The 25861-nt window shown below is 35.3% G+C and overlaps 1 protein-coding gene across 1 annotated transcript in view; it reads right to left on the bottom strand.

Annotated features, from left to right (window-relative positions):
• Positions 1-25861, bottom strand: part of DEPDC1B (DEP domain containing 1B) — a 57908-nt gene that overhangs the window by 6991 nt on the left and 25056 nt on the right. Inside the window, exons 3-8 of the mRNA XM_081053560.1 lie at positions 25061-25196; positions 18617-18744; positions 17812-17942; positions 15882-15929; positions 12072-12212; positions 578-744 (exon numbers count right to left, since the gene is read on the bottom strand). Coding sequence (XP_080909686.1) covers positions 578-744; positions 12072-12212; positions 15882-15929; positions 17812-17942; positions 18617-18744; positions 25061-25196 — 751 coding nt within the window. The remainder of the gene's footprint in view (positions 1-577; positions 745-12071; positions 12213-15881; positions 15930-17811; positions 17943-18616; positions 18745-25060; positions 25197-25861) is intronic.

Genomic DNA, 25861 nt, shown 5'->3' with positions numbered 1-25861 from the left:
CATAAACTCTATTTTAAAACACATGCTAACGTTAAAAAGTAGAATTCAAAATTAGCATATGTTTTTAAGCAAAACTGAGAATATTTTAAGAAACATCCTCACTCATGGACACTTACATCATCACGTGGGAGATACAAGTCATCTCTCTCCTTCCAAGTAGTCTGGTTCAACACTATATTTTACCTCTTCCCTCTTTAAACCATTTATATAAGCAGCATCTCTCCTACTGGTTATAGTAACAAAGGCTTTGCAGCCCTTTTTGACCTGGAGGAATGTTTACTTGCGACCACTTATCTTTTCTGTCCACCCTTCCTTCTCTTTGTGTTAACAGTAGGCAGGATGCAGCAGATATCTCTCCACTCTGAGTCTACCTTTCCCCACTCTTTCCTTTTCATTCTGTTCTTTAGGACACAAAGACCAAAAGCACAATACCAGTCTGGGTGGATTCCAAGCCACAGCTCTATAAGCAAGCCTGCCATGTATTACACCTTCCTCTGGTTGCCAAGTTAATAAACTTTACTCAGGTAAATTTTATTCCAAAAACTCAAGTCATGTTAGAGCTTAGAATTCAACCTACCAGTGTCCGGGTGCCAAAGCCATCACAGAGTGGTGGCATCTCCTTATTTAAACAGATCCTGGCCATCATCCTCATTAACAGCTGTAACTTTCTCCTATTTTCAGGTGGTAGGAGAAGACAGCAAATCTGAAATGCTTCAATGGCCATTTCCTCTTTCTGTAACAAACCTGATTTAGAAAAAGAGATATTAGTCTTCAACAACCCATAGCCTATTTGACTCCATTTAGGGTTTCGGGGCGGGAATTCTCACCCGTTCTCGGGAATTTTTTTTTTGCTTTTCAGTTCCCGAATTCTGAGAAAAGTTGGTCGGGAAATCGGGAAAATCGGCTCCTTGAATCCAGGAGGTTGGTAGTATTGGCCGTCACTTTGTGGAAATGATTCATCATGGAGAACAGAAAACAGTTTATATCTCGGGATTTGGGAACGGGAAAGTGGAAAAAATTCCTGAGAATGGGCGGGAATTCCTCCCTGGAAACCCTAACTTCATTATGTTCACATTTTTTTACAAAATATATACTACTAAAATTGTATAGAACATATTCACGTATTCAACTATACTGGGCCAAGGGATAATAGATCCACTGTCACTCACAAATCAACACAGAAAATGCAAAGCATCAACTAGGAATGACAAATATATAGAACAAATACAGCCATTTCCTCCTCCACACCCTTAACAGATGTAACCAAATTTTCATAGCTTTCTTTCCCACTGAACCAAGAGCGGTCAGGCTAAGCCTAACCTAACCCTTAACACTCACACTATTAATAAGTCCAAGCCAGCATGAATGAGAACATGAATGTGCCTTCGCTGCCCTGAATTCTCCCCCTTGTATTATTTCCTCATGATGAGCAGGGTCACCACCTCGCACAACTCTCACAGACTAAATAATAGGACAAATCCTTCTATGCTCAGTCCACTGTCAAATGGCTCTGCTTCTTTCTAAATAACACCTGTCCAATAACCCCTTCCTCTAACCTAAGCGATTTTTTTTCTAGTTAAGTGTGCTGATTCAATTATGTTGCATGACATCAGTCCTCACACAGTATGATTTTGCTAAAAATTAAGGTATTCTAATATTGTTTGTTCTTCAACCCTATTTATCTCCAGACATAGCCATTCCAAACCCTCTAAAGAGATCAAACAACTTTCACCAATTGATTGGTCCAGATCCAACCTTTTCAAGATCCCACTAGTCTGTGACTTGAAGGCAAAACCATCTTTAGCATTCAGTAACTATTTTCTGACCATGTATGATACGCCAGGAACTACACTAGGTCCAGGAATTACAAAAATATGCCAGGTCCCTTCTTTGAAGAGAATATGCACTGTGCGAAGGAGAGATTGATAATAATAATAATAATTATTATTATTATTATTATTATTATTATAATTTACAAAATGTAAATGTTAAGAGGTGCTGCAGGAGACATCTGCAAGGGGCATATTAGGGTAACTATCAGTCCCTCGATATAACTACAGCATAGGCTGTGAGGGTAAGGCCTTGGTACAAAAGTGAAGCTAAAAATATTAGCAGAGATGGGATCTTAGAAAGCACTGAATGCTAGACTAAGGAGCCTGGGTTTGATCCCAAAAGCAATGGATGTACATGGGAGAAAACAGGGCAGGAGGAGGGAGTTTTATGTACCAAGTTCAGTTCCTAAATGTTCACTGGAAATATTACTGATTATTATCATCATGTATATGGATTTGCTTTCAGTTCTACATAATCTAATCCATCTAAAGAAAATAAGGTTTATGACCACATTTTAATTCATTCTTGCATTGATCTAACAAATATTTATTAAGCCCTGTCTATATTGCAGGAACTGTTTTAGAAGAAATACAGTGGGGAATAAAACAAAATCCTGTGTGATTTCATGGAGCTCCCTTCCCAGCAGATAATAAGCAAAGAGATATATAAATACAATGTTAGGTGAAAAATGCCATGAAAAAAATACAGAAAAGGAGCTGGAGAGTGATGGGAAAACATTGTTTCAGGAAAGGTTTCTTTCTAAAGAGGTGACACTTAAGCAGTCATCTGAAAGAATGGGACTAAGCTGGGGAAATATTGAAGAGACAAATTTTTAAGGAGGAAGAAATATCAATTATAAAGATTGTGATGTGGGAGTATGTTTGAAGTGTTTTACGAACAGCAATGAGGCCTTTGTGAAGAGGAGTGTATAATGAATATTCAGATCAGAAATGAGGTTAGAGAGGAAACCAAGAGGCAGATCACAGAGAACCTAGCAAGCTATCATTAATGACAGCGTTTTTATTATAAGTGAGCTGAGAAGCCATGGGAGGATTCTGGGCAATATATGTACATGAAACATAATAAGATAAGGTGAAATCTGACTCATTTTATAATTGAGAAAAGAAGGGATTTGTGGTCTAATGTGATAGAAGGCTTCATGGAAAAAGTAGAGAAATAGATCTATAATTTAATTAGTTCTTACCAGTTCCAACTGCTACAACCTCATCCAGACCTTGCATCTTCCTTCCTCTTTTTCACCCTCCCACAATCAATTTCCTGTATAGCTGTCAGAGTGACAATGTAATTCAGAAATGACAGATAAAGGAATAAGCATAAAAGTGTATTACAAAAGATAGTCTAACTGCCGTGTTTCCCCGAAAATAAGACCTAACTGGAAAATAAGCCCTGGCAAATCTATGTGTTATTTATTCTTCCTTAACTTATTATCCTATCAGTAGGAGGATGGCTTTCTGAAACAACAGTAATTATCAATCTCCTCTCTATAAACTCTACTTGGTTTTTATTTAATGCTAAAACTGAATGGTCAGTAATTATTAATTATCAATTTAAAGATTACTCTCTCTACTTAATATCATTCTTTCTACACACACACACACACACAAACACACACACACATATTCATAGGCATACTTTTCTTGGCTACTATATGGGTCCTAGATTAAAATCATTTTAATTTTGAATTGTGTTTTTAACAGCCATCTATTATCATTGTATTATGTCTAAAGTAATCTTTTGGCAAAATCTCCAGGAACCTGGGGGAAAAAAACCTTAAAGCTCTAGTAGCCATTAAATAAATCTATATTTCAAAAGAGATTAAACCTAGAGTATAAAGCAGACATAAATTAAAAGCATTTCTCAACCACATCAAGGCTATAATTTGAAATCACACAAAAAATTAATTAGTAGAAAATTTAGAAAACTGGAAGGGAAATATTTTATAAATTTTTTTAAAAGTTTTTGAATGTTTAAAGAGGCAATAGTGTAAAAAGCCACAATCCTAGAGTTCCTTTAAGTATTCGAAACACAGATGCTATAGACAGGAAAAGAAACTGGGTCACAAGGACATTTAGCTGTGCCCCAGTTTATCACATCATTTTACATATCAAATGAAAATAGAACAACTGAAGAATAAAATAGAAACTGTGTTTGCAGAAAGTAATGATGTGCAGCACTTCCACGCTATTCCTCTTGATGGGAGCATACTGTTCTACTACATGTAAAAGCACATGAATTTCATAAAATATTTCAGAACTTGAGAAGATCTCCCGGCCGCTACAGCGGAAAAGAATTTTTAAAAGTGTGATAGGGATGGGGTGGCCAGGTGGCTGTTGGTTAGAGCCCGAGCTCTTAAAAACAGGGTTGCCGGTTCAATTTCCGCGTGGGATGGTGGGCTGTGCCCCCTGCAACTAAAGATTGAAAACAGTGACTGGACTTGGAGCTGAGCTGTGCCCTCCACAACTAGATTGAAGGACAGCGACTTGACTTGGAGCAGATGGGTTATGCAAAAACACATTATTCTCCAATAAAAATTGTTTTTTAAAAGTGATAGTGGTTTTGGAGCTTAATTTTCCTTCCTTAGAAATTAGAACTAATAATAGCAGCTAACATTTACAATGACGATGGTGAAAATAGCTAACATTTGTTAACCATTTTATTAGGTACCTAACAGTGTGCTAAACACTTAATATATCTCATTTAATGTTTACAACAATCTCTGTGAGGTAGACACAATTATTATTCCCATTTGCAGATAAAGTAAAGTGAGACTTAAAGAGATGAGGTCATTTGCCCAAGTCACATAGCTAGACAGTGGTAAGGCAGGATTTGAGCCCACATAGTCTAGGGCATGCACTCCTAGATCCCACGCTATATTTACCTGCTTTTTCTATGTGGTCAATTCTTTCCTAAGGATAAATTCCTAGAAGGAGAAATGTTGGTTCAAAGAGGACCACAAACATTTAATAAATAGTTGAATAAAATACCATTCTACATTCTTCAACTTGGGGCAAGGATTAGACATGGCAAAAATAACAGAATTTCTGAACATAGCTAAACCTGAAATTAGCTTTTTTATACTAATGAGGGCACTCAACACCATTCTCTTGAGAGTTTAAAGTGAAAGCCAGGAAATAACTATTGCTAGTTTCTCTCTCATAAAGTAAAAATAGAATGTAGTTTATGCCTAAAGAAACTCTAAAATCACTTTAAAATGCTAATTCCACAACACATAGGAATGAAAAACTGAATGTACACGTATAAAATATAAGCCCAGGTAAGAGGTATTTTTAATCTAAGTGTAAAGAATAAACCAAGTGTTGTTTTATCTAAGTGTAAAGGACAAACCATGTGTAATAGAAGCATGTCACAATTAACTATTATTACTAGCAATACTAGTAATATTTGAGCAATATTATACTTGCTGAGAGGACTTTACATTCATTAAATCCACACAATCACCTTACTGTGTAGGTAGGTAGAGATGAAATTCAGATCTGTGGTTTTTTTTTCAAAAACTTTTCACAACTAAAACTAAAAATGTATTTTACATTGCAACACTACATATGCACATTCATAGGTATTTAACGAAAACAAAGTTTATCAAAATACCTACTTTTACTATGTACAATGCACTCTGATATTTTGTACACTACTCTATGTCTTCTCTGTTTTGTTTTTTTCAATGCTGCTCTACTACATAGAATTCACATCCAACACATAGTTTCTGAAAAATGGATTAGGGATGACTGACTTTGAACTGAGGCTCATGTATGACAAACATCCAGGAAACACAGCCAGAAGTCAGACAGATATTCTGGTCTTGAGTTCAGGAGATAGACCTGGGATACGGAACTGAAAATATTCAACACATGGGTGATTCATGAAGTGGTATGGAAGTGATCAAAGAGAAGATGTATGCGAAAAGGGCTGAAGTTTGATGCATCTATAATACTTATGTCCTTCTTGGCATCCAGTCCCAGAGACGTTATTTTTCTATCTGTTCAAATGTCAAAGCACCAAGGACTTGCTTTTAGTTCTGCCTTTGAATCTGAAAGTGCTATGTCTTGCTTTTCTCAGTTCAAATACATGTAGCAATACTTAGATTTCTCAAAAATTTTACTCTGAGCTCTATATTTGTTTCCTAAATTCTTTCTCATTGCTGACCATTACCTAATCTTTATTTCCCCCTTCAATAAAAGCTTACTGATAAAAGCACACTACAGGATTCAGGAAAAAATGATTACAAGACAACTTAGCTTTAAAATACAGTTGAACTCAAGAGACATATTCAGCAAGTACTTTCTGGCTCTTCAAGAACATAAAGTATTACTGATTTTAAACAGCTCCCTGATTTTTTTTAGGTTCCATTTTCAGAAATTCTGAAGGATCTTAGCATTCTATTCTCATTTTATAGCCAAAGAGTATTAATGTTGTAACTATTTTATTATTTGGGTTCATTTCATTTTGCTAAACAGAAGCTAAAAGAGTCACTTTTTCATCTTTCAGTATTTCTACAATCTCAATGTCATCCTAAAAATCTTCCTTCTTTTGAGAAAATGACAAGGGCCTTCTGTAGCCCCAGCTTGTTGCTTGCTTTTCAGGATTATATAATAGTGCTTATCCCAATTACAGATTGTAAAGATCTGTCACAAGTACTCTAACATACAAAAGCTTCCTATCACTTGAGAGAATAACTAGATAGCAATATATGATTACTCTATCTTAATTTATGCATTGTTCCAATTTTTGGTTTCAAAACAAACAAAAAAAGATACTTAGTAGGAAGATAAGTATACTCGTTGCTTTAAGTTTCATATTTTCCTATCTATAAGTATGACAGGCTTTACTGCCATTTACAAATGAGAAAACGGGCTCAGAAAGGCATAACAATTTACCAAAGTGGATACAACTAGGTCAAGAAACCAAGTTATCTGAGTGTGGCGATGTTTCCATTGCTGAAATAAGAATAAAATAATGAAAAGATAATAAACAATCTACCAAATAACTTAAGTAATTCATCTGTGAGAGTTTTTTCAATCAAGGAAATGCTTTGTTATTCAGCTGAATTAAGGAACAATATGTGAGTAAATAATTTAATACTAAAAGAAATGCAACTGTTCCTTATCAGAGAAATAAATAAAATCAGAACCAATGATAATTTATACTGTCCTACTGTGTTACTGTTAGAAGTTGGGTAATCCTTTGACCATGACGTCCTTCCTTTGTGGGGCTCCAGCCCGTTCCCCAATGGTTACATTAGATCACTATTTTCAAATCATTAGGAACACGAATTTTCATTTTTGCAAAGTAGACCTGTTCATTCCACTAGCATATGAAATGTTAACCATAAGCTATTCCTTATGGGAGCGTCAACAAAGACTTGAAATATGAACTTTTGAGAAGGCCAAGAGTTCCCACAAAGGCCACTGGGACCATGTCTGTTCAGCCAGAGAACAAGAAACTCATGAACGGTGCACTGCTGTTTTCGAGTAACCAAAGGAATAAAAACATATGTCACAGTTTCATTTTCAATGAGAAGAGGTATAAAGAGGAAAAGGTTTATACTAAGCAAAAAGAATTCAGACTACACATCAATTGGCAAGAACTTACTGCCTAAAGAAAGACACAGCAAGAAGGACTATTTCTCTAGAGGCTTTTTAGGAAAGGCAAACAAGCCGCCTTTGTGAATTGCTTAAAAGTAGATACAGATTCACCCACTCACAAGATGACGTCATTTCCTACAGGAAGAGTCCCAACGCCTTAGCATTTTTATGACTTCTTTTACTTTTATGCTTAGGAAGTCTTTCACTCATGCCAACATCAGGTAAATATCAACTGTATTTTCGATTCACATTTTTTACATTTAATTCTCTAATCCAGCTGGAATGTATCCTGCTGAGTGGTATGGGAAAGGGCTTAAATTTTTTCCCAAAAGTTTTGTTAATTATCCTAGTGATCACCGGTATACTTATTAGGTTGATGCAAAAGTAATTGCGGTTTTTGCAATTATTTTTAACCTTTGAAATCACAGTTACTTTTGCACAAACCCAGTAGTTTATGTATTTAGTTATAGCTAAGGAATACCTAGGCATTTCCCTAAATTTCCACTTTAAGGAGTACCTAAAACCACTCTACTCCAATAATTTTGACATAACAGTAATCATCATATTTGGAGGTGATTCAACATCCTTTCTGTGGCCCATCTGCATCTTCCAAAGCTCCAGCCATCAGCAAACCCTGAGCCCTGAGAGCAGAGGGCACCACAGCCAGAACTTTGGACTAACATGGGCAAGCACCCTCTGCCTGGTCAAGCGTACCAACCAGGCATTCTCTGGAAAAAAGAATTGTTTTCCCTTAAGAATTATCGTGGGATACGGACCCTGAGGTAACGAACGCGAAGAACATATGGGCAGAGCAGTAACAAGGCAAAGTTAGTGCATATCTCCAGAGGATCTCCTAAAAGTCACTAGATAAAAGCACCAAAGAATAGAAAACCTAACCTTATGGATACTTGTTAAAAAACACAGAATGAGATCTCAACCTACTGAGACGATTCAGTGTCCAATCAGCCTAGTGAATTTCAATGGCATTTTCTAAACTTGACATTTAGGAGGAAGGGAACAGCAAAGTTACTATCTCAGTCTTCCAGCCCACTAGCAAATAAACTAGGAGTCGTAAGCTCAACTGCCTATCGAAGCAGACAGATGGAATAAATGTGCAAAGGGGGTCAAGTGACCTTTGCGTCAGAGTCTGAGAAGCAATGTGGAGCACTGGAGACTTAGGACATTGGAGTTCATGTCTCCAAAACCCTTGCTCTTCGTAGAGACACTCACTACACAGCTGCAGCAGTTTGTGCCACTGACACTGCAAGCACAGAATTGCCAAATTTTCCCATTTTTCTGAACAAGCCAAAATTATAAATTATTATATGAATTTCCTGTTTCTTAGAGTTTGACAATTAATTAAATTTCTTTTCAAGACACACAGGTCAAACCAAATGTATTTATGAGCTAGATATGGGCCACAGATCACCAGTGTGGACTCTCAGATTAAAACATTATACAACCTTTGCTGTGAAAAAACTGTTTAGTTTGATATAATCCCATGTTTATTTTTTCTCTTACTTCCCTTGCCCAAGGGGATATATCAGTAAAAATATTACTAATATTACTTTTTAGTTTGATGTAATCCCATGTTTATTTTTTCTCTTACTTCCCTTGCCCGAGGGAATATATCAGTAAAAATATTACTAAGGGTAATATCTGCAAATTTACTTCCTGTATTTTCTTCCAGGAGTTTCATGGTTTCAGATCTTACAAGGTGAGGGGATTAGAAAGCAGAAATTGGTAACCACTAGATTGCTATGGGGATACTAAAGACAGTTTGGGGAATATAATCAATAATGTTGTAAAGATTTTGTAGGGGATCGAATACACACTTGTCTTATTAGGGAGACCACTTCATGGATGGTGTAGATGCCTGACCACTGCAGTGTATACACCTGAGGCTGAAGTTGAATAATAATGAATGTCAACTATAAATATATACACATATATTCACAGGATATGGAGTACAGCATAGGGAATATAGCCAGTAGAATTGTAACAGCTATATCCGATGTCAGAGGGGTAGTAGGTTGAGCGAGGGGCGTTATCACTTTGTGAAGGGTATAAACGTCTATTACATTGTTTTGTACACCTGAAACTAATTAAAAAAAAAAAAAGTGAAACCTCAAAAGGGGTGTGAGAGAGACAAAAAAAAAAATTATACAACTCACAAATCACCCAGTTTTCCAAAACACTCTTCCCTGTTCCCATGCCCTACTGTGCTTCCTACCTGCCGTCCCCGTCTCAATATCCCAAATGATTGCAAGCTACATGGATTCTGGGGTGGGGGGGGTGTAGTGTGAGTAAAGTATGCTATACTCTCTCATTAACCCCATTCAAGAGTCCGATGAACTCTGATCTTAACACAAGGAACTGCCATTTTGGAAATGATGATTAACCACTACGGGCAGTTATGTCAGGTCAGACTGCTGAGTCCATTTAAATCATTTTTTTAAATTGTAAGTAAAAATAAGTCTTACACCTCCAAACACTTCTTTTTTCTTTTTCTTTCCATTTTTTTTGTTTTAAGAACTCTTAGATGTCCTGTGTCATATACCAATAATAGTTAATTGCTTTTAGGGTCACAGTTTTGCATCAAGCCAGCATTATTTCACACTAAAAGCAAAAGAATAGACCTCAAAAAAAAAATTCATTACTGAAAGTGAAAATCATTTCCATTGAAAACACTGTAGAATTTTTAGCTACTGCACAAAATAGACTGATTATCTATTTTAAAATATTTTTATCTAGTGGTATCCTATTCCAAAGTTAAGTCAAAAGGTTAATGGAATGAGTTAACCATACCGAGATTCAAGCTATGTATCTACTTTGTTGATATGTAATTTCTAGATATGACATCTTCTCCCACAGGCTCTAACAGGATTGCGTGTATATTAGATAATCTTTGTTATTCGTATATTAGATAATCTTTGTTAATCATATAAACAAATTATGGTGTTCCATAATCTAGACGGCTCGCCTTTCACTACATAAGGACATAGTTTTCAATACAGGTTGTCTCACATATATTCACTTGAGAAGGACTGGATCAGGGAAGGTTCATATACTCTGATCATCTACATATATTAGTCTATTTTTGCTGATACCTAAGTGCGATAAATTCTCCATTCTATCCATCTTTCTCCACCCTACACCCTTTAGAGATGATACAGTGTGGGCAACTCTGACAGCAATTTGTAAATAATCAGCTCTAATTCCTAGCTGAGTTCAAAATGAACAATTGTAGTAGAATAGACAAGTAACATCATAAATACAAATGATTCAAATTAGAATTCATTTTTAAAAGTTCCAAGTTCTTCTGTTTTCAAATCAAATTTTATAATAGAACAATTATGAAAATGAAAATGAGAAGAAAATCTAAGAAGTGATTCTTAACCCAGGCTTTAAAACTCTTGTTTTACCAGTAGCATAACGGCAGTAAGTAGCTATAATGAGAATCTACTCAATCAGTCCCGTACACATATGAAACAACCGCAAGAATTCATCATTAGGAATGATGTTCACAAGTACACAAGCCCCTAACTCTCTTTGGTTGAAAACAAAATACCAAGAAGACCCAGTGGCCTCATAACCCAGGAATAGGCCTAATCCCTTCATCTGTTCCCTATATCAGTCTCTCTGAAAACAAACTCACTCTTGTGTACATGATTTATAATTGCTGTATTTTGGTTTTTATTATCAGAAAACCTACACTATCTTAAAATTTAAAGTATTATGCTATGATATCAGGTACATTATTCACATATAGTTGATACTATATTATGTTAGGCTACTATGGCAGCATCTATACTTTCCAAGAGTAAAGTAAGATTGAAAGAAGAAAGAGAAGAAAAGAGGAAGATTGTTAACCCCCACAATACTCAAATATAGGAGTACGCATAATTCCTACAAATTTCCATATCAGAGTATGATACCCACACAATGATTTGGTCATTAAAGCAAATCTTTTGACAAGAAACAATAATATTCATTGAACAACCACAACACAAAGAGGAAAATCTGACTTCTGAGAATGAACAATATCAGGAAGACCTATAACAATAATGTTGATGTTTTTCCTTTTTACCATGTTTCTTTGACAGTATAAATTCTGAAGTATAAATCTACATGAGGAATAACAAGTTTTAGATAATGATAAAGCTACTATATTTTTTACATATCACAAATAATAATTAGTCCTAAAAAAATAAATAAAAAACCTGTTACTTCTATAAAAAGAAATTAGATTTCTAAGTGAAAATACATCTCCCATACTTGGCTGTTCATGAAGTCATATCCAGAGTAGAAGATTTATTCATGAACAGTAAATGTCAAATTTATATTCTTACCCACCAATAAAGTCATATTTTTGTGCAAAAATGACATATAACATATTAATTTCTTAAGAAATAAAAACTATTGGTCCTTGCTTTGAGTTTCATCATAGAGCTTAACTATTTTCTTTTCCTCCTTCACAGAGCAGAACACCAACTAGGCAAGCACTCCATCAGTTTTTATTTTAAGAACACTATGGAAGTTTGGCTAATGGAAGTCTCAAGATAGCGAAAATGAAATGATTCAGACCAATAATGAGGTTATACTCCAACTTACCTAATACACTGACAAAGGCATCAAAAAGATGAAATGTAAGCAGAGGCTCTTTCAAGTGACCGTAGTAATCTGCTATAGTTTTAAAGACATCTTTTTCAAATCCTAAGTACATAGGTTGCTTTAAATCCGAACAATTAGGCCCTGTTAAAAAAAGAGATAAAAAGAGACATATTAACAGGGCAACCATCTCTAAGTGTTAGTCTCTGTGCATACATGTGGTGTATATAGATATTCAAAACAGAAACGTTTTCATGGGGAAAACTGACATTAAATAAATTGACACACATTTTGTTTACGTAAATATGCTTTATGTCTAAGTTGAAATCTATTATAAAACAATGAGAAAAAAATCACTGGTTTACTTCCATTTTAAAAGAAACTCACTCTTTCATGTCTTTCTGAAAGGCATTTTTAATAAACGTGAACAAAGATAATTTTCTTTGAAATATTCAGTATTCTCCTGGTCTTGATACAGTTGACCATGATAACAATTAGCTCACGTGTAATAAACAACATAAAAAGCCATTTTAAAGCTTTCCATTATTTCATCATTGCTATATTATAAAGTTCTAGAGTCGGACTTGAGTGAAATAATCAATTTCTACCTCTATCCAAACTACTTCAGACTAAGAAGAATTTATACTTTTTCTTAAAGATAGTCTGAAAAGGAGATTTTTATATTGTGTCTTATAATTCATTCTGATAATGAAACGCTCTAATTGATCCCCAACCAAATAATCAAAAGGCAGTGTTTTTTACAGTTTATCAATCAGTCATATTGCAAAGTTGGAGTAACTTCAAGAAGCCTGGAATAATCTTATGCCAGCAGTGAGGCAAAGATCCGCTTGTATCTGGAACCAACGAGGAACAAGAAGCCCTTAGTTCTCCATAGAGTCGGCAGCAAATGCCCCCAACAATCCATACAGAGACCATAGATTCACATCACCAAGTGGAGAGAGGAAAGTACCTGGGGGAAAATGGCAAGCAGTCCTATGAGGAAGTGTAGCCAGCCTTCTCTATTTCCAACATAGCATAGAAGAAAGGAATGCAACTGCCCTGTCCAGTTCTGGGCCAGCAGAACACAAGACTAAATTGTACACAAACAGATCTCTACCCTCAGGAGAACGAAAGAAGAAGCCAGTAAAAACTGAAAGGAAATTCTTCCTACAGACTCGCCATAACTAAAAAGAAAGGATCAAACTGAAAAAGACAACAAAGCATTCTGGGCCTTCACATTTCAAGGCCACTGGGACATTGTGAATATGGCTTCTTGTTGGTCCCTTTAAAAACTCTTCTTAACCTTTTAATATTCTGTATACTTCTTAAAAAATAAATTTGATTGACTAAAATAATGAAAATTTTCGAAGATCTCTATGTGTGGTACCATATTAACCTAGCAACAAACATAGCCACCATTTTTGCTTGCTTTCTCCTCTGAAATACTGCAAGCTTAGTCAATTGAAATACTATAATTAGTTTGATATATTTCAGCAAGCAATACACATTGCCTTGAATTACTTCTTTGTGGTACCCCTTTGTGAACATTTCATCATTCTTATTAAAAATATGCAAAATAAATAAATAAATAAACTTTTCTCTAAAAACGCCAGTGCTCCTCCCTGTAACAGGAGGCCATATTTCTAAGATCTTTTATTTCATAATCATCTTGAACTTCAGAATATTTTTTTAATCCAGTGTTTTACAAATGTTATTCCTGACAGATTTTGGAAAAGAATTGTTTGTGTCCATTTTTTATTGCATTTTTGCAAACTACATGCACAAAGAAGAAAAAAAACACAGTCAACTCGCTTTTGTGTTTCTTTAGTATCCGTCTTTCATTCTATGGCCAACCATGAAGCTGGCTAACATCGAAGTACCCAGGCCTATATGCACATGGTCTACAATAAATGCAGATGGACTTAAAGGAAAGAGGGGAGCAGCGGATTGATAGAAAAGCAGGCATGAGGCTTTCAAAATATCATATAATCAGCCTGTCCTTTCTGCTCCTGATTAGACAACTGTAATGCAAATAAGGATAAGGAACAGGTCATGACTGACAGAATCAAAGTAAATTTGGGGTGGGGGGTGGTACACAATGAGAATTTGGAAAAGTTATTAATTTTGTAATACTATTCAAAAAGCTGACCTTGCCCTTTGGTCCCCCCCTTTGCTTTCTTTGATACATAAACAAGCATCTTTATAGATATGCCAGCCAGCCATACAGTAATGCACTTGCTCCATGTGCAACGTGTTCCTGTCCCCAAGAAATTCTACCTAATAAACACCACCTCATACATGTGGAGAACATTACTAAGTGGTTCCTCACGGCTTTCCTCTCCACTGATGAGTAATTCCAGTTATTCTAACCTTTCTGCAGAAGTTTGCGGCTTTGTGCAAACATCTTGCTTGAGGGAGAACTATACTCTTCGCCACATTTTGATCATCACTGAAAATTCAACATCATAACCACACCTTAGTACAGACTTTACAACATATTATAGCCTAGATTTGTTATACTGACTTCCTCTGCTCATTCCCAGCTGGTCCACTTCCAAATCCTTGGTTGGCGAGGAATTCAGAAACGGGTAATTTAAGTTCCCATTTATACCTCTATCTCATCATTGCCAACTCAACCAAAGACATAATTTCAATTTAATTGATTTCAAATGATGTACATCTCAGAAGTTCCAAAAGATTAATCAAAAACCAATGAAAAGTTTAATAGTTAAACACAGAGAAATTTGGGCTTCACACAAACCAATATTACTATTCATATGCAGAATGATATATATAATCATTTCATATTACCACTGAGATTACCCACACTCAGTTGAATAGTTATTTCAGTTTCATTGTATAATTTTAAAAAACTAATTTCGTCAAATAAATAATTCAGAGTCTACTAATTCAAGTCTTCCCCCAAAAGGGAAGAAAGAAATGACCTCTCTGAGGTGATCTGTGAGACTTCAAAAGGCCCTTTCGACCAACTATCACCATTATTAGTCAGTCAAAATAACAAGAATTCTTCTAATTGAAATCACTTGTTGGGGTTAAGCCATTAATAATTGGAATCCCTTCTTTGGGTCAAGCCTTCTGAAACCCCCAGAAAAATGGTCGTGTTAAGTGAGATGCTATAATAACACATTCCTTTACAGTGCCTATGACATCCAATGAAGTAGATATCAAATGCCTATCAGATAGATTTCATAAGCCTATGAAAAACCTCAGAGGGACCACACTGGTCCAGGCTCCTTCATCTTACATCCAAATTACCGAAACAGTCTTTCTTATTTCTCTGCATGCAGTTTCTTCTCCTTCCAAACTGCCCTGCATACCAGTTAGGTTATTCTCCTAAAACATTTCTCTCTCACTTAAATTGTTGCTCTTTAAAAATCCAATAGTAGACAGGATCTGATGAGCAAGCTGATGACATAAATATAGGACTTAAGAATACATGTTTTAGAAATAAAAATACAGGTTTTAGGAAAAAAACCTATGAGCTGTTAACAATATTACTAATTTTTCTTTTCCTGTGATGAAAAAAGAGTCAGAAGAAGTCGTGTGGACTTTATCTACAGTGTGATTATATCTACCAGAAAATAAAAGCATAAAACTCCTTTTAAAACATTCTGTAACTCAGCCGTTTCACTAAGTCACAAATTTATCACTTAAAGTACAGCAATCCCAAAACATTTATTGCCAGTCTCACATGTGTCAAATCAATATGCATGCCATTGAGCAAAAATGCTTTCTAATTCAGGACACTAATTTCTGTTAATTTCATAAAACTGGCCAATAATTAGTACTTACAATTTGCCAAACACTTCATTGCTGACAGTACCCAATGAGGAAGTTCTTCTGCAAAAAAATAAAAATAAAGAGATATTTTATTCAGTTGCATATAACTCAAAGAATCACATACATTGGTAGTATCATAAGAAAGTAGTATTTGCCCAAGTAATATGAAACATATCTGCTAATCACAAATCACCTATTTATATATCAGAACATTTAAAAGATGGAAATTTTTCCTTGCCAACAGTGTTATAACATGTGCTTCTATAAATCATGCCTGCACAATTCTTTAAGAATGAGGTACACTTTTTAAAGCTTTAGTGAAAAAGAGAACTTTGATAGTTTGTTACAAAGAAATAAACTAACAAACAATCAATTATCCTAGGACTTATAGAAGGCAAAGAAAAAACAGAAAAAGCAAAACTATTAGTCATCAAATATATTTGTGAAACCAATTCATCAAGCACCTAAAAAAAATAGTAAATTCTGTATGACCAATTCCCAATTTAAATATCATTTCACATGTTTCAATTTTCAAAATGTTTTAAGGCAACAAAGTTCTACTGACATATTAATATAAGCTATTCATATTAGGACAGTCTGAAAATAATAATTGTTAACATTAGTACAGAAAATTCTAGCTGAGACATTTGGTAGGGTTTCTGCTTTCTTCCAGGCCCTGCCACAGATATCTGATGAAAAGGACCAGCACTCATGCTTCCACTTCTTCACCTTCTCCACTTCCAGTAAAACTGCAAAGACGCTGGTTGAATTGTTAGACCTAATGAATCTTGAGTTTTATGAAGTGCTCTTTTCTTTCTGAAGAATTTACTTAATAAGACAAAAGATAACTGGTTAATTGGTAGCTAAATGTATTAATGTTTGCTGTGCTCAGAGAATGTGGAAGGATTTTAGACGTATTTCAAAGATGTATTTCACTCTCATTCTGTATAACTTAATTTTACATGTTGATATTAACCAGGCAACTCATGAAGTCACAGATCTATTTCCGTTTCCTGATGTCCTCCATTCCTGATTCAAGAGCTATAAAAGGGGAAGCATTTCAGGTTTCAAAAAACATGGCCCTGAGAAACCTCTTCCCCTCTCAACAGTGTGCAGGCTCCTTCTGGTATGGCTCTGTCAGCTGCCCAGGAGCTTCCAGCCTTAAATCTAATAATGAATTATAAAAACGCAGAAGTACTCTACCACCTTCCCACATTCAAAGGTCATTCTAGCTCCAGCTAATTCCCAGGATCAAGGGTTTGAAGTAAAGGAAGAACCAATCAAAGAACCCATTTGATTCTAGTCCATCCCTTATCCAGGGAAGGAAGTTATAAAATCAGTTTGGGGATTCTGGGCCACTAATGGTACCGTGACCATATTTTCCAAATGAAAAACCAGGATAGGTGGATACTAAACATCTTTTCTTTCTGATTTGTAAACTGGCTTGGAAGGAAAGGTATAAAAAATTCAAATACTTTTAACATTTAAAGAGCTACCTTTATTAAAAAGAAAAAAATGACATAAACCAAGAGTTCCCCAGAAAATCTGACACAGAGACACCATAATGAAAAGGTAAATGAGAACCTAAAATCCGTCAGACCCAAGGACCCACCTAAAAACTGGCTCAAGCTCTCAGTTAGGTCTTAAAACTACTCCTCAGGGATTTTCCAGAGATAATACAGAACTACTTGATGCCCCGTGGCTAACACTGAATTAGCCTCTGGACGGATTTTGCTGAGGTTTTCATTTCTGAATAGCCACTTTTCTAGGACATTTCTTTAACCCAAACAATTAGTTATAAGGTATTAGGAAGGAAGAGAAGGCTATATGTAATGAGAGGGAAGATTTATTTGGGTTTAGAGAAGGGTCAAATAGAAGGCGACAGACCTATGTAGGCAAAATATTAGGTCAACCGGAAACAAAATGGTTTTTATACACTTACTTGACTTGTCATCAAGGATAACAACTCCCTGTTTGCTCACACTATATACATTATGGATGATGAACTTGGAGTTGACAAGTTTAATGTCTAGAACTTCTTCTAAAGAATCTAGTCCAAGGCTTTTCTGTAAACTAAAGAGAGAAATCATAATTAAATCAATTAGTTACTTTTTAAAAAAATCATTATTTCCCCAGAACCTGGCACTACAAAAGGTCAATCCTTAAAATGTGTTGTTTTCATGCATTTCCCCAAGCTTCGTGGAACAAAAAGACTACAAATTGAGTATGACAGAACAAACTTGAAAGATATCCTTTTGCCATTAACATACTGTTTCACTAATTTAATGACATAACACCTTGAATGCCAAGAAAATGATATTATAGTAAAGATATTGTAAAAACAAAAAATAGTTCATCCAATGATGAGAAAGTGCTACTAGTATATGTTTGTGGAAAAAAAAAAAAAAACTTGGTACAGCACCTTGACTCTATTTACATATATAGTACATCAAATATCTAAAAGACCCTATTTTCCCATTATGTGTTTCATTAAGCTTAAGATTTCAATGATACTTTTACTAGAAAGTTTAAGAACTTTCAAATTTCAATTCTTATCTATGATATAAATGACAATAGAAAATTCCCAGAGTTCAGTTAAATTATATTTGATAAGCAGCATAGCTACAAACAAAGAGAAGTTGAGATTTTTATACATCATTTCAGAAAATTAAATATGCAGAGAATAGTGGAGAAGCAAATTAGAAAAACAAAATACTAAAAAGTCTCATCAAATCAAATGCACATACTATGACAACGTCATAGACTTCCATATCTCTTCTACGTTGGCCTCTGTCAGCTGTCTGCGGGAGACTAGACGACAAGCCGGCACCTCTCCAATAGCGATACTGTGACGCTTGAACCACATCTCAGAATTCTAAGGCAGGGGGTAGGAAGAGAGACGGTAAATATTTCAATACACAATGGCATTGTTTCATGAAAAATCTATGCAAATTCACACACTATCTCCATTGAATGATTGTTTAAGATAAAATTATATTATACTCAAGAATTCTCTATCTTTTGGTAAGCAAAGATCAAATAAGTACAATGCTGGATAGCAGCCCCCAGATAGTAGACATCTGCAGAAAGCAGGTAAAACAAGAGCTCCTAAAGGACAGCTGGAGATGGCAAGGAGAAAAACTCAAGCTCAGAGAGGTTAAATAATTTGCTCAAAGTCACACAGCTTTACCAGTTCAACATTCTTAGTATCTCATTTCTCACATTTAGGCTACTAGACATAAATAAGTCTTAAAACTTCCATTTTGGTCCGGGACCAGATGGCTTCACTAGTGAATTCTACCAAACCTTCCAACAGGATCTAATGCCAATCCTGCTCAAACCCTTCCAAACAATTGAAGAAGAGTCAGTACTCCCTAAATCATTTTATGAGGCCAACATTACCCTGATACCAAAACCTGGTAAGGACAACACAAAAAAAGAAAACTACAGACCTATATCTCTGATGAATACTAATGCAAAAATCCTAAACAAAATTTTAGCAAATCGAATACAACAATGCATTAAAAAGATTATTCATCACGACCAAGTGGGGTTCATACCTGGGGCACAAGGATGGTTCAACATCCGCAAATCCATCAATGTGATACAGCACATAAACAAAATAAAGGACAAAAATCATATGATTATATCAATTGATGCAGAAAAAGCATTTGACAAGATACAACATCCATTTATGATTAAAACACTCAATAAAATAGGTATAGAAGGAAAATACCTTAACATAATAAAGGCCATCTATGACAAGCCCTCAGCTAATCTCATAATTAATGGTGAAAAACTGAAGCCCTTTGCTCTACGTTCAGGAACACGACAGGGCTGTCCCCTATCACCTCTGCTTTTCAACATAGTGTTGGAAGTCCTTGCCAGAGCCATCAGGCAAGAGAAAGAAATAAAAGGCATCCAAATTGGGAATGAAGAAGTTAAAATATCACTCTTTGCAGATGACATGATGCTATATGTAGAAAACCCTAAAGACTCCACCAAAAAGCTATTAGAAACAATCAATGAATACAGTAAAGTTGCTGGCTAAAAAATCAACGTACAAAAGTCCATTGCATTCTTATATACTAACAATAAAATCTCAGAAAAAAAAAATACAAAAAACAATTCCCTTTGCAATTGCAGCAAAAAGAATAAAATACCTAGGAATAAACTTAACCAAGGATGTGAAGGATTTATATGCTGAAAACTATAAGACATTTTTGAAAGAAATTGAAGAAGACACAAAGAAATGGAAAGACATTTCGTGCTCATGGATTGGAAGAATCAACATAGTTAAAATGGCCATATTACCCAAAGCAATATACAGATTTAATGCAATCCCCATCAAAATCCCATTGGCATTTTTTAAAGAAATAGAACAAAAAAATCATCAGATTTGTTTGGAACCACAAAAGACCCCGAATAACCAAAGCAATCTTAAGAAAAAAAAACAATGCTGGAGGTATCACACTGCCTGACTTTAGCTTGTACTACAGGGCTACAATAATCAAAACAGCATGGTATTGGCAGAAAAACAGACACATCGACCAATGGAATAGAATTGAGAACCCAGAAATAAAACCACATAAATATGGACAGATAATTTTTGACAAAGAAGCTAAAAACATACAATGGAGGAAAGACAGCCTCTTCAATAAATGGTGCTGGGAGAATTGGATAGCTACGTGCAAAAGAATGAAACTGGACTGTTATCTGTCACCATGTACCAAAATTAATTCAAAGTGGATCAAAGATTTAAGCATAAGACCTGACACAATAAACTGCATAGAAGAAAACATAGGTACTAAACTTATGGACCTTGGGTTCAAAGAGCATTTTATGAATTTGACTCCAAAGGCAATGGAAGTAAAAGCTAAAATAAACAAATGGGACTATATGAAACTTAAAAGTTTCTGCACAGCAAAAGAAACCATCGACAAAATAAAGAGGCAACCGACTGAATGGGAGAAGATTTTTGCAAACAGTTCCTCCGATAAGGGTCTAATATCCAAAATATACAAGGAACTCATGAAACTCAACAACAAAAAAACAAACAACCCAATTGAAAAATGGGCAGAGGACCTGAAGAGACATTTCTCCAAAGAGGACATACAAATGGCAAATAGACATATGAAAAAACGCTCAACATCACTAATCATCAGAGAAATGCAAATAAAAACCACAATGAGATATCACCTCACCCCAGTCAGAATGGCTATCATCAACAAGACAAATAGCAACAAGTGTTGGAGAGGCTGTGGAGAAAAAGGAACCCTCATACACTGTTGGTGGGAATGCAGACTGGTGCAGCCGCTATGGAAGGCAGTGTGGAGGTTCCTCAAGAAATTACGAATAGAATTACCATACGACCCAGCAATCGCTCTCCTGGGTATTTACCCAAAAAATTTGAAAGCATTTCTCTATAGAGACACGTGTACTCCAATGTTCATTGCAGCTTTGTTTACGGTGGCCAAGACATGGAAACAACCAAAATGTCCTTCGATAGACGAATGGATAAAGAAGTTGTGGTATATATACACAATGGAATACTATTCGGCGTTAAGGAAAGATGATATAGGAACATTTGTGACAACATGGATGGATCTTGAGAGTATAATGCTAAGCGAAATAAGTCAGACAGAAAAAGCAGAGAACCCTATGATTTCACTGATATGTGGTATGTAAACCAAAAACAAGACAAACAAATGAGAAACAAAAACTCATAGACACAGACAATAGTTTAGTGGTTACCAGAGGGTAAGGGGGGTGGGGGGAGGGAGATGAGGGTAAGGGGGATCAAATATATGGTGATGGAAGAAGAACTGACTCTGGGTGGTGAACACACAATGGGATTTATAGTTGATGTAATACAGAATTGTACACCTGAAATTATGTAATTTCATTAACAATTGTCACCCCAATAAATAAATTAAAAAAAAAAACTTCCTTTTTGGTAATCACAGAGACAAATTTTGAACTTGTAGAGGCAAAACATAAAAAATCATTTACGAAGAATTTCTGTAGTAGTTTTTGCAAAAGTATCGTTGTAGAAAACTTATTAATTTGGAAAAAAGGAGGTGAAAAGTTGTGTTTTGATTTGGTTTTTGGTTTTGTTTTTGGAGAATTATTGAATTACAAAAGAAAGTCGAAGGCCACATGGATTTGTGAATATTTTAAAGTATCTAAATTAGGTGTTTGTTTCTGAAGGCAGGCATATATAGGTTGTTGCATTTGCCTAGCAAATCCACTTCTGATAAATGTTACTTTTATAATAGGCATGATGCAGATATTAAAAATGATATTGAATGTTTAATAACATGAAAAATGGGCATAACATTGTTCTAAGTGAAGAAAAGAGGCTACAAAAGAGCTCAGCATGAGCTCATCTTGGTGTGAAAAACATGCAATATTAATTCTCTCTGGATGATATTATGGGTAATTTTTTATCTTTTGTCTCTGCCTGTAAACAATTCTATTAAATACAGAATTATATTTAATAGAATTAAATATAGAAATATATAATAAATATATATAAACATTAATAATAGAAATAACAGTTAAGTTATTAAGTACCTATGTGCCAGGCACCATTCTAAACACTTTATAGATAGGAACTCACTTGATTCTCATGACAACCTACCCCAGAGTATTATCATCCCAGTTCCACTGAAAAGAAAACTGAGACAAAACCACAGTGAGTGAAACAAAGAAATAAGCTCAAATAGATGGTAAATAAATGGAGGAGCCCAGATTCAAACCCAGTAGTCTGGGTCCACGGCCCACACTCTTAACTTTTCACTTTTACTATACCCTCAGCAAACACAAGAAATAATTTTATTTTATGTATTTCATTTTATTTGACATAATGGCTAGGCAAGAGAGAAAATAGGACAAAACAAAAACAAAAACCAACAAGCAAAGTGGAGGCAGGGACAGAAAGAAGGAAAGTAAGAAAAAAGAAATGAATGATGAGCTTAGGTTGTCTATGAAAGGTTAACTGCTTCTTTCCTGACCATCAACCTCATCATTCTAGAAGTTATATCAAGGCCAAACTGGGGAAACAGATCCTGCTCTGCCATTCTTTCTCTGGACAATCCTCAAGAAGCAACAGTCTAGGCTTTAGTGGAATTACAAGCAGGGAGTGTTCAAACTTCTACCACTTCATTTCAAGAGAAGTATGAAAAAAAGCAAGAAGACAATAGCTATCAAAAGAAATGTGGGCCGGCCTGGTGGCTCAGGCGGTTGGAGCTCCATGCTCCTAACTCTGAAGGCTCCCGGTTCAATTCCCACATGGGCCAGTGTGCTCTCAACCACAAGGTTGCCAGTTCGACTCCCACAAAGGATGGTGGGCTGCGCCTCCGCAACTAAGACTGAAAGAACAACAACTTGAAGCTGAACGTTATTGAAAGGACAACAACTTGACTTGGAAAAAAGGCCTGGAAGTATACACTGTTCCCCAATAAAGTCCTGTTCTCCTTCCCCAATAAAATCTTAAAAAAAAAAAAAAAAAAAAGTAAAAAAAGTAAAAAAAAAAAAAAAAGAAGAAATGTGGATACAGATGAGCAGGAAAATGATACACTTTGGGGAGAAATGGTTGATGAGTCAAGACACTGGTATACCACTTCTGCATTCCTAAAATTTTGAAACGGAAAATAGAAAACAGGAGTCATTGTCACTGGTGCATTAACATGTGCCAATGAGCAGTTGGTTTTCCTAGAGGTAATACCAGGAGTATTACTACTTCACAGAACCAAGTAGAACAGAAAACAGAAGTTATTATATTGATGACATAAATACACATTAACTTAATATGGCATTTTATCTCTTTTGTATAAGCAACACTGGGTTACCTTAGAATGAAAAAAATATCTACTGAGTAAGCCACCCTATTAATGGAGTCATATTAAGTGTTTAAATACGAATGTGCAAAAAAAATACACCTTCTCTCACAGAACTTATATTTTAATTTTCTCTAGGCAAGGAACTATCAACTAGACCTTAATTAAGTACTCCTCATTGGTAATGAATTGAAGTCTTCAAGTAACTTTTGTGCTCATTCTTTCAGAGGAGATCCACTTTGCCTTCTAATAATCTATTTTTGTATTATATGCTTCACTAGACTATAAGCTCTTTTAGACCAAAAACTGTATCACGTTTTACTCTAACTGTAGAGCCTAGCACAATGCATGGCACACAGTAGACATTCAATAAATCTTTGTTGAGTGAATAAATGAATGACTTCCAAATATGACCTCTCCTGTTACATTCCAGAGCCATTATCTCCATCTACCTACTAGACATTTCCATTTAATGCAACCCAACTTATCATCAAACACATTTAAAACCAAATTCACCACTGTCCCTGACAAAGCCTTTATGGATTCCCCACTTCCGTCACCAGTCACTCTTTTTCTTGAATTGTCTTTAATAAAGCCTAAGTTGCTTAACTATTCTCTCCAAACTAAGATATAATACAACCTCCTCAGATTAAAAAAAAAAAAAAATCTTCCAATTATGTTGCCCAAAAATGTTTACAACAAATCTTTGCAAACAAAAGTATGAGTTGGATATCTAGTCCTAGAAGACTAGATTAACTTAAAACATTGGTGTTAACACAATTCTTAAAAGCTGCCCTATGAAAGCTTTTCTCTGTATTTTATTATTTAGTATTATTTCAATCTTGGTAGTCTTCTACTGGGGATAATTCAAGGGATATGTATGCTCCCCAAAAGAGGAGTTCATTCTATAGTGAGCTTAGGTTTTCCAAGATTAGCAGAACCTATCTTTGTTCATACTTTGTGGCAGGGTTCATTCCACAATACTCCATTCCCCAATCTTTTCATTCTCAACTGGTAACAATTATAACAAAGTTCAAGAGGAGGAGACAAAGAAGGAAAAGAGCAGATTATAGAACAGAAAGGAAAAGGAGATTATAAGGGAGTTTTAACAGAAAACTGCTTGGTCTGAACACATGGAAACAGTCAAAATGTCAATAGGCAAGAGTAACATAATACAAAAGCCAATTTTTCGTTACTGGTCTCTTAGCTATTGACAGGTAAGATATTATTTTAAAGTACTTTCAGACCATTGTTCATAAGGAACCCATAGAAAAAAGTGGACTAAGCCTGGTGGTTCACAGACTGCTGCTTACTTCTCTCTGCTGCTAGCCCTCAGTAATTGGCACTTACCATCACAACCGGCCTCACCGGGATGTTCTCCTGTGAAGTGCCTGGTGGGGGCTCATTCCATTCTGGAAATTTAATAACATCTTTTGGATTTGGGGGCCTCTTTGGATATGGTTTCAAGGGTGAAGAAGGAGGAAATCTAAAAACCAAGAAGAAAAGCTCTATTATTACAGTCAGTAGCAAACACAGATATTTTAACAATAGTCCCCACTTCTTGTATACTTAAGAATTTATATAATAGCAAACTTCATATAATAAATGATTTCATACTTAATCAAATCATTGCAAATCATGGCTAATCGTGCCCAACAATATATAATTTTTTAAAAATATTCATTCATCATGCCCATCAAATAACATTTATGAACAAAAACAGGAATCGAACGTGTAACACATTTTTAAATAAATAAACTTGTTCTCTTATCATTTGACTTCCATGATTACATATGTTCTTAATGGGATGCTTGGGGAAGCCACCTTTCACCAGCTCAAAATCCTACTGCATCAAACTCCAGCTGAAATTCATAGATGGTAAGTATACAAATAGAAATTATTGATAGATAAGTCCTCAGTAATACTTGCTGAGGAAGAGTATATTACGGTAGCACAAAAATTATTTGACCTAATACCCATTTTTATAACTATTTCTAATAAAGATGAATGCTCCTTCCCTAGAATATCCAACACTTCACGTTGAGATTCAAGCTTCGGTCTAGAAATCCATCTCAAAAGAGGTAGAAAGCTGTCCAATGTCCTTCTTCTGCCTTTCAATAAGTACTCTTTCTCCCATCCCTCCTATGTAGC

This window comes from Rhinolophus hipposideros, assembly GCF_964194185.1.
Source record: "Rhinolophus hipposideros genome assembly, chromosome: 7".
In the NCBI taxonomy this organism is placed as follows: domain Eukaryota; kingdom Metazoa; phylum Chordata; class Mammalia; order Chiroptera; family Rhinolophidae; genus Rhinolophus; species Rhinolophus hipposideros.
This window is presented reverse-complemented; position numbering and strand designations above follow the sequence as displayed.